General features: G+C 42.9%; 1 protein-coding gene across 1 annotated transcript in view; it reads right to left on the bottom strand.

The window, feature by feature from the left end:
- Nucleotides 1-2,508: 2,508 nt before the first annotated feature.
- LOC147724096 (desmoglein-2-like) overlaps nucleotides 2,509-10,766 on the bottom strand; it is a 396,529-nt gene continuing 388,271 nt past the window's right edge. The window contains exon 15 of the mRNA XM_086965676.1: nucleotides 2,509-10,460. Within this exon, the coding sequence (XP_086821802.1) occupies nucleotides 9,396-10,460 (1,065 nt within the window). The 3' untranslated portion in view covers nucleotides 2,509-9,395. The remainder of the gene's footprint in view (nucleotides 10,461-10,766) is intronic.

The raw sequence follows: 10,766 nt of genomic DNA, 5'->3' as shown, positions 1-10,766 counted from the left end.
TGTTCTGAAGGTGAAGTGGACGCAACGATGGTCGGTCCATGGGAGTTTGGTGGTGTGGCTGAAGGTGATGGAGTTTCCTGTAGTGAAGAGGGGGTCGAGGGTGTGTCCTGCTGAGTGCGTGGGCTCGGTCACGATCTGGCGGAGTCCAATGTTGTGGAGGTTGTCTAGCAGGGATGTGGTGTTGGGGTCCAGTTGATTGTCGAGGTGGAAGTTGAGGTCTCCCAGCAGGGTGTAGTTGGTGGATGCGATGGCCTGCGGGGAGATAATGTCCGTGATGGAGTTGGCGAAGGATCTGCGGGGTCCAGGGGGTCGGTAGATGAGGGTTCCTCGGAGGGCGGCGGTGGGGCTGGCCAGTATCTTGAAGTGAAGGTGTTCCATCAGTTCTGTGGACTCGTCAGGGAGTGTGCTCAGGCGGAGGCTGGATTTGTGGACGATGGCGATTCCTCCTCCTGGGTGGATGGGGCGGTCCTTCCTGGAGATCTTGTATCCTTGGGGGATGGCGATGGCGATGTCCGGTCCCGAGGTGGTGTTGGTCCAGGTTTCGGTGAAGAATGCTACGTCTGGGGTGGTGCTGTCGAGGAGGTCCCAGATTTCTGTTGCATGTTTGTGGAGGGATCGGACGTTGAGGAGGATGCATTGCAGGGTCTTCGGTTCGGTTGTGTTCTTGTGGGCGGGTTGTGCTGGATCCGTGTTCTTGGCGGTGCTGCAGGTGTGCCGGCAGCGGTGACAGCTGAAGGGTCCATGGGTGTCGGTTGGTGATGCTAGCTTGCAGTTGTTGTTGCAGCCTGGGTTGAGTGCGTGGAGTGCTGCTGGGTCGTAGCGTTGGCTGGGCGGAGGTCCAGGGTTCCTGGTGCTGGTTGCGGACGGGTCGCAGACGTGCTTGCCTTTGACGCGCCTTCGGTGCACCAGCGGCCGCCATTAAGTAGGGGTCGGGGAGGGCTGGACAGCTGGGAGGCGGGGAGGGGAGCTGGATTGGGCCGGTCGTGCTGGGGGGGGGGGGGGAGGGGCCGCCTGGGCAGCAGCGGCGGGGAAAGGTAAAGAGAGGAAAGAAGGGATAAAGAAAAAAGGGAAAATAAGCAGAAATAAGGCACAAAAGAGCAGAGATGCAGAAAAGAGCAGAAAGGTGAAAGATAGAAAGGGTAAAAAAACGAGTGAAGGAGCAGAGGGAGAGAAAGGGAAAATGGGCAGAAATAAGGCACAAAAGAGCAGAGGTGCAGAAAGGTGAAAGATAGAAAGGAGAAAAAAAACGAGTGAAAACGAGTGAAGGAGCAGAGGGAGAGAAAGGGAGAATGGGCAGAAATAAGGCACCAAAGAGCAGAGGTGCAGAAAGGTGAAAGATAGAAAGGGGAGAAAAACGAGTGAAGGAGCAGAAAGAAAGAAAGGAGACAGAGGTCCACTGGACCACCAGGGATGAGGCGCAGGGAAACCTGCGGGTGGAGGAGGGCCTCGATCACCAACACTGAAGAGTGCAGGGGCAGGGGCACCTCACTTAATGGTGGAGCTGCGAGGGTGGGAGAGCAATTTCACTGACGAGTCAGTGGTCTTGCTCATCAACCTTTTCAGATCTCTCCTACAGCTTCACTAGAGCCCTTGATTCTTACCAACATGTTTGCCATCACCTGTAATGGTTTCCTATTGCATCAAGTGACTTCTTTAAGTCTATTCCATCCATAGACTAAGTGCTTGATGGTACTTGATTGTAGATAGTCACGTGAAGCAACACAACTCATCACTGGGTCCTTTGGTCTTTAAATGAACCTCCAGTCCCAGAGAGGCAGGATGAGAGACCTCTGTGAACACCCCCCCAATTCTGATGAGGCTTCTAAAAAGAGGGGTCGGTTGATATCTCAAGACTTGTTAATTCCACCAATATTTTGAGAAGCAGTGAGATAGGGAAGGGGTCAAGGACACCCTTCTTGCCTTAAAAAAATATTAATGTGTTGTCCTACACAGGGTTTAGTCCCATAAAATATCTCCCTGCCACCCAAACACCAAAGCTCATGCACCCACTATCATTAATTTTTTTTAAGTGAGCCATCCTGCCACACAGCCACTTGTGTGATGGACAGCTACAGCAGCAACCTTGTCTGTCTTCAATTGAGTAGGAAGAGTTGAGAGGGGGACAGGGGCACCCCAAGAACCAGGTTACAATGGCATATTGACACATCAGTTAGGAGTCGCACATTATTTTGCAATCCGAGTGACCTTACCACTTTTGTAAAAAAGCTCCCAGATACTTCAGTTTGCAATGCTGTGCTACACAAGTTTCCCAAATCAGGTTCAAGTCTCCATATACCTAGACATTAAACAGACACAATAATTACTATTGGTGCCTGCTCTGCTAAAAACAATTCAACCTTTTCTATGTGAGGGCACAGCACCATCATTTGTCAAGAAAATCCTAAACACATTTTATTGTATGCCTTCAAACCCTGTGGTACCTAAACATACATACAAATATATTCAATGTTACCATGTCAACAAACAGAAACGAGGAGCACTGAATTGTTTTATTAACTCCACTCCAATCTTCCTTTATTTGAAGTTCCATGAAAATACAGAAATATACCCCAAACAAGGAGGTCAAATGCAAAACCAGTGCAAAATGTGTTACAGCAGAAAAATACTTTACAAAAATACAACTTGCATTCATTTAACATTATGATGGAATTTAAATGCAATGTAGAATTATTATCTATAGTTTAGGTTAATGCTTTAGAAGCTGCATATAAAGTCCCAAAATAAGATAAAAATGTAGCATAGATTGTGACTATTACAACAAATGTATTGTAAATGGAAAGCGGTCAGAGCCCATTTCATTGTGCAAGTAATGTTTTCTGAGGTTTAATTCTATGTTGGCTTATAAAAACAGGGAGACAAACGTTTCAGTTCACAACTGGATGAATTGAAAATATCATGAGGCATGAAGAATTGTGGTTAGCGAATATGGATCATCACTTAGCAGTTTTGTAAATACCACATTTCGACGTAAACATGTGTTACACAGTATAAAAAATGCATCAACAATAATTCACTTTCATCAAGAAAGTAGGGATGCAGTACTCAATACAGCACACTGAATTTACCAGTGACTAATACATAGCCAACAACTATTTTCACCTCCTAGTTACATCTGTTTTATTTTTATAAACCTGTTCACTTTCTCATCAGATTACAAAAACTGGTGGTTTATAACCAATTTTAAAACATATATAAATTTACAAAAGTAAGAAGTTCAAATTAATCCATCAAAATCACAATGAACATCACATTTTAACCACCAAACTTCAAAAATAGCTAAATGGATAAATACAGAACACAATCTAACTAACAGATGTGGTCAAATTACCATCTTATTTTTTAATGATATGTACAAAACAAAAGAGATAGTGAAAAAAAATATGTTTATTTTAGTATTTGTGAGATAAGGGACACAAAACGACCTTTACCCCGTAACAGAAGAGAAAATCATGAAATGTTTTCAAGCTGAAGGTGGTATTGTCTAATCAGAAATAAACATGATGCAGATACGTTTATGATATGTTGAAGCTGGGGGGGAATAACGGATACTCCCCAGTGGACCGATGACCAATGAGAAAATTCAGTAGAGTAAATGCCCACCACAGTGGCAAGTGACACTTTACATCAGCAATGCTAATTCAGCATTCTATTTTCTGACACTGAAAACATGAGTTATGACACCTATCATTCGCTTCTGCTAGCAAATTCCTGGCACACTGGTACTTGAGATTAGAGTAATAAGACACACCTAGTGATATTATAAAACTGTACACATGCTTTATGGGGGTACGATGTTTAAGTGAAAAGGGTTGTACAAGCCATAGTTCCGCCACAGCTCTAATAATGTATAGACTGTAAAAATGCCATCTGTGGAAAACAAAAGCTGACATACACAGTAAGTCAGTTAGTCTTTAGAATCGGTCTTACACTGGTCACAATACAATGTGGCAGCAAGGGAGCAACTATCATTAGTGCGGCAGATGCAGTGGTACCAGAGTCCATCATTATCAGAACCAACTGCGTTGCAATTTTGGCAGCCTTTTTCTACAACTGCAGGACAGTTGGCCAATTTTCTTTACTTGCATTAAAACCCATGACACTTGAACTTTGTCATTGTGAGGCGGGAAAGGGCAGCTTTTGAGGGTTAGGATAGAAGAGGATTTCTTAGGTGTATTAGCTAAGGGAGCCACTTCAAAAAGTTATTGGATATGTGAGAACAAGGCCTGGTCAATTTTAAGCAGTTGTTGGCACGTCAAATGACAAACCGAGCAGACCAGACAGCAGTACGAGAATTTAACAGGAATAAGACTCACAATTAACTTCAGCCTTGAAAATGCATTCAACATCGATATTGTTATATAGGTTTTTCAGAGGAAACATTGCCCAAACGTTCTAGGGGGAACATCCATTACTACGCGGTCTTTACACCGCACTACCATTACAACGCTGCTTTTACAATGCAAGTCGTTACCACGACTTGCGCTGGAGGGCGCTCTAGGCTAAGGAATAGTAGATTTACTATTCCAACACCTTCCCTACTGAACGTAGGCTGGTGTTGGAATAGTAAATCTTACTATTCCTAAGTCCAGCACCCTAAAGCGCAAGTCGTGGTAACGACTTGCGTTGTAAAACCAGCGTTGTAATGGTAGTGCGGTGTAAAGACCACGTTGTACCGTCATACATCCACGTTCTAGACTTGTATAGATCTTTATTTTGGCATTTATATGAATCAACATGTGTGATTACTCTGTTTTCTACATGCTCATGAACTATGTTAGTTAGATGGACTGTTCTCCATAAATGTAAAACATTTTCTGGAAGCAAATGTTTTTTAAAACTTCATTTGGTTGCGACTAGAGGTTGTGTTGTTGCCTCTTTTATGCTTTACAATTTAGAATCTGTCTGCATTTGGTAAAGACCATAGCAACAAATGAAAAGTTCAACAGCTTGAATATACTTGAACCCTCCTGTTTGGAAAGGGAAAAGTTGGATTCGAGGTAGCAAGTCGGGAAGGCACATAGGAGAAGCACTCATCATAAACCACTTTTTATTAAGTGCTTTAAATTATTTTGGTTCAAGTCTTCATTTTTGTCAAAGTATATGAAGTGATCCCTAATCTCTTGTTTCCTCTTCTTGTAAATACATTCTAAGAAATGGTTCTCTAAAATAAGAGATCGAGGATAAAACAAATATGTTGCTATTTGTATGTAATGAGTTGTAGTGAGCAGAGTAGGCTTGACTGTGGTTAGTGTTCTGAGTAAGTTAAGGAAGCCATTTAGCATAAGTGATTTTCAAGCATACAAGATGATATTGACAAAGCCCATGAGTCTGCCAATTTGTAGAATAATGTGTTTATAGAAGAATGTGTGTGTAGACTGATGAAAATGTGATGATGCTTGGGTGAATTGACAAAAGAATAATAATAATAATAATCCACATTTGTAAAGCGCACAATCCCCCGTAAGGGTCTCTAGGCGCTGGGGGCTGTTGGGAAGATTAAGCGAGCTATTGCCCAGAGTCACATGGTGCTGGGCTAATCTGCCGCCGGTGCCGGGGATCGAACCATGATCCCCAGATTCCGGAGTCAGTCGCCCTAGCCGCGGCGCCACACCCCTGGAATAGACACATGAATAAACAAGCACTGGCAAAGCTGCGAGGTCTTGCCTTTGGGACCTATTGGCTTTGCAAATTGCTTTTGGTGGTGTTGTAGAGCAAAGTAAACAAGCATTTGCAATGCAGTAGGTCTCACATTACTAATAGTTTGAGGTATTGGCGCTGCAAATAATAATGCAACGCCAATAGCTCATACTTTCAGTAATGTGAGACCTAGTGCATTGCAAATGGTTTTGTAGTGATCCAGGAATCAGCATTGTATGTCTCCTAAAGATCCCTAGTGAGCAAAGTACCAGCACTGCATGTTTAGGTGCAGTACCGCAAGCTGCTCCTAGAGGTCCCTTTGGGAGCAAGGCACCAGCACTGCATGTCTAGGTGCAGCACCACAAGCTGCCCCTAGAGGTACCCTGTGAGCAAGGCCCAGCACTGCTTGTCTAGGTGCAGTACTGCACACTGCTCCAGAGGTCCCTAGTGAGCAAGGCACCAGAACTACATGTCTAGGTGCAGTACTGCAAGCTGCCCCTAGAGGTCCCTAGTGAGCAAGACACCAGCACTACTTGCAGTACCGCTAGGGTAAATCCACCCTACCCATAATGCATTGCATGCAAGACAGAACCATAAGTACATTCAAACAGCTATGTCCACATATACAATTAGTAGCTTTGAAATGTGACAAAATATTTATTATATTAATTCCGGATTAGGTTGTACTCTTAGTGGAGTTGAAGGTAAATTTATAGTAGGCCTAATATAAATGTGAGATGTGCTAGCGAGAAAAGTGACCACTGCCAACCTAGTTTAGGACCAAGTGAGTGTCATGTCTGAAAGTCTTAAAGAAAATATGGCCTTGAGGCTGTAATTAAAACCTAGGGCGTAACAACACATGTAACCGGGAGGTTACACAAAGAGACAAGGCGGTACTAAGGAGGGACTACTAAGCCTAATGACTAATGAAAAGCCACCATTTACAAAGGACAGGAGCCAATTAAAATGATGGGCGGAAAGTAGGCATAGCTTTATGCACATTTCCTGAATACAGCATGTATCGAAGAGACAGCGCAAGCGCTGCCTAGGGGAGACCTAAAGAAACAAAAAAAGGCACAATGTTGCATGCGTCATTCCTCTGACGTGCAGGCATCAGAAAGCATGCGGATGCCAGCGGAATGACGCAAGTGTAGTTGCCATTCCCAAACATTTCTTTTTTTTAAAGGGGCTCAAGTGTTGACGGTGGGGGGGGGGGGGTAATGTGAAAGCACCACAGAGTACATGGGTGGGAGAGCAACACAGAGCAGGATGCGGGCTGATCAGCACATGGAAAAGAGAAAGCAGCAGGTGGAGTGGAGCAGAGAGGCACAATGATGAGAGAGCAACACAAAGTGGGAAGAGGGAGAGAAGCACACAAGGGAAACAACTACATAACAAATGCACTTGTGAAGTGCTTAAGCAAAAAGAAAAAAAAAAGAGTTCTTTAAAAGTAAGCAGTTGAAGGACAGGTGAAAATGCTATGCTCCAGGAAAGGAACAAGCATAGGATGGACAAAGCAAGGTTTACTGTAAATTCTTAGTAAACTTAAATCATTCTTTTGAACAAGATGGCTTGAGGTCTCCAGCAGGCTTGACCTAAAAAGGAAGGAAAACAATCGATAGGAAAGTGAGGATGGAGAAATGCATGACAAAGGCATGAATTAATGGGAAAGTTAAGGTTATGAAAGCAGAAATCTACAATCAATTTCTAAGTTTCCAGTTGCAACAGACAAGAGAGGGATTAAGTACAAATGGGGATTAATATTTTAGCATGACTGGATTCAGTGCATATACTTCAGGTCTCTGTTCTCACATTGTGCATAGTAGGACTGTGTAAATTGCAGACTAAGCAGTAGCTGGCAGATGGCTGCATCTGCACCTTCACCAGCTTCTTTGAGTATTTTCGGCTTCCATCGTGGTCACAAAGTACCACCAGGTATAGCCTTCACCCTCTGCTTCTAGTCCTAGAGAGTTCATGGTGAATTTTGCTCTGCCACAGCCGCTCAAGAACTGAGTTTCTTGAAGGCCCAGGAATGCTTGCAGATTTTGGTCTTAAATCATTGACCTTCGTCTCGGTTTCTGACTTTGAGCAACATTTACTTATCTCAGCAACCATGGCACTGCAGCGCAACATAAAGGGGAAGGGCGAGTGCTTGTTGGTGCTCATCAGCCCGGACTGGTAAGACACTTTGCATATAAGATCCTGTGGTTCAAGGATGAATTAGAGTGGCAGTAAGATATGTGTGTCTATCAAGACAGTTTTGGGGATGCTTATTTGCAATAGGCACAACGAATGGCCAGCCTGCTTCTGAATTGTATCACCTTGAGACCCTGATAAATGTGGCAGATTCTGGGGAGATTCACCAACCGTAAATGCCAAACTGCTGTCAGTCCATGTGTACAATATCAACACAGATTGTATACTGGATATAGACTATTTGGGGATATTTGTGCGGAGCAAAATCCCATCCTTTTAGTCAGAAAACCAGGGTGCAACAGACTGAAGTAAAAATGCAACAGGTTTCATAAAGTAGCAGATATCCTTCCAGGCTTCTCTACGCTTAATTACATAACTACAAAATGAGTAGCACTTTACAGCAGACCTAAAAACTTGAACAAATGGCGCAAAGGTGATAAGGTATAGTGGCACAGGCAGTGCACTTCCTAGACACGGTGAAACATGCTGGAGTGCTTCAAGTGGTGACAGATCGAAATGAAATGGGTGGGAGAAGAACACCATTTCATGATAATGGTGAACAGAGGAGGACGACGATGATGGAAGAGCTTTATGCTTGTTCTGAACAAGAGAAACAATGGTTCTATACAGTTATCTTGAAATGGGGTGGTTCTAGTCCTGGCTGCAGAGGCAAGACAGACTGAGCTAGAGACTAGTTAAGACATTGTGGCCCTTTAAACCTTTGTATCACTTCAATATGCACTTTCTGAGAATGTTTCCAAGCATGTAGTTTAGCAAAACACTAATATGTATTGTTTACAGAACTAACGCTTCTACAAGTTATTCTCAGTTAAAAGGTTCAATTAGAAGACACCAACATTATTATTCAGATTGTTAACCAGTGATGCTGCAAAAATCTGATTGAAAAAGATGGAGTTGGGGAATTCTTATCTTCAAAATGATGCTATTGGAGGACCATTCCTACCACCCTGATGATGCTTCTTCCCACAGCTGCATGACCAGAGTTATTTCGCAGATTAATTTATCACGTTCTACATGTCCTGCTAATCTATTAGTGTCATTATTCAAAGATGACAGATGAATGCAAATATTGCTTTAAAACAGAACCTAGCAAGTAAGCTATCAATGAACTAAGGAGGCAAGTGGTTGTCCACTATTAAAAATGGAACACAACTTTTCAGTGCTTTCCGAATAAAGCATGTATTGTTCTTCTCAAAAATTTAATTCCCAAAAATAAAGATACATTTTAGAAGGCTGCTTATCATTTTTCAGTTACCTCCCCAGAAACCATACTGGTCTTGAAATTAATGCAGCATGTCAAAGATAGAATCACTCTGCCAGCACATAGGAGATTTATGCCAAGTCTTAAAGTAGAGTTGACCCTCTGATGGCTTTTAGGTTTCAGAAACCATATACTTTGCAGAGTAGGCACAGCAGTAAACTTAAATAAGTAATAAACTTGAAACGTAAGTGTAAGAAAAATGTCTCACTTAGGTACGGCATTACCTCTCAGTTACCTGTGATGGGATGTGCATACAAAATTATGAACGGGAGTACTGTACAGTGCTGTACTTAGTGACCCGGCTTGAAGACTGACCCAAAGAGCGACTAGATGAAGGAGGTTCCTCTAGGGTGTAGCCAGTGTTGTTCAGCAGAGGTTCAGACGCCAGTATGTGTCCCTGCATTCCCGTGCCAGAGACTATATTTTTTTCAGTTACTATATTCTGTACAGTTGAGACCTCTGAAGGAATTCTCATGTTCCCTTGAATACTAGCAACTGGAGCGAACAGCCTTTCGGTCACCAAAACATTCTGCCCATCAGAAAGCTCTGACATGTTCCTAGCAGTCTGTAGTGTTGAAGAAGGTGCAAGCACCCGTTCCCTCTCTCTCACTACAACATACTGCGAATCGGGCATATCACGAAGACCTATCACACCCGAATCACCATTGATATACCTTTCGGTCACCAAAACATTCTGTCCATCTGACAGGTCATGCATGTCTAACATACCATGAAGATTTGATCCTGGAGCAAGCACTCTTTCAGTCATTATCACATTCTGCTGAAGTCTGGGTTCATGGAGGATAGTGACTGGTTGCACAGAGGGACCAGTAACATAAGATTTTTCAGTCACTAACATGTTCCCTTGAACACGTGGGACAGGGAGTACATTAAGCCTAGAAGACATTGATTCTTCAGAAACTATTTCTTCGCGAATTTCTGTTGCTTGTGTTATGTTAGGCTCTATAACATGCTGAGAGTGGTACCCAGCTTTACTCAATTCCTCCTGTCGCACATTATCAACAACCACAATTGAATCAGAAAACATCACACTTTTGTCAGGCCTACTCATGCTTGTGTTCGCTCCCTGGATGCTAGAACTTTCTTCTTCAATTTTCATGTACATTTGTTGGCCTAGGCAGATTTCTGCAAGCGTTTTAAATTTTAGTCCCAGATCATCCAAAAAACTGTCTTCCATTTCGCCTTCAATGAAGCTGCAGCAACCGATGGACCCAGTTGGAGAACCGATTCCTTCTTGGGAGTAGACTAAAAGGCAATCTTTTGCTGGCTGAGAGTCATCTTCCTCAGTATAAAACAGAGCTTTCTAAAACAAAAAAAGGAACCCATTAAAAAGTTAGATATTGGTCATGCAAAATTATGCCCATACAGGAAGCCATTTCTTGTCACAATTTAGATATGCAAATTATTACAAATCAAATTCGACAAAGATCTCAGTATTAGCAAGATAGGTACACTGTGTCAAGACTAGATTTTGCCTGCTGAAAATGATATTTGAGAGGACTTTGATAGGGCTAACTAAAAATCCTTCACCTTAAATTGAACCACAAACTGAGGGAGCAGTATACGTAGGTCAAAGGGTCAAGCTGGCTCTTTATGTGATGTATCAAGA

Source organism: Lissotriton vulgaris, chromosome 4_1, assembly GCF_964263255.1.
Source record: "Lissotriton vulgaris chromosome 4_1, aLisVul1.2, whole genome shotgun sequence".
NCBI classification, from domain to species: domain Eukaryota; kingdom Metazoa; phylum Chordata; class Amphibia; order Caudata; family Salamandridae; genus Lissotriton; species Lissotriton vulgaris.
This window is presented reverse-complemented; position numbering and strand designations above follow the sequence as displayed.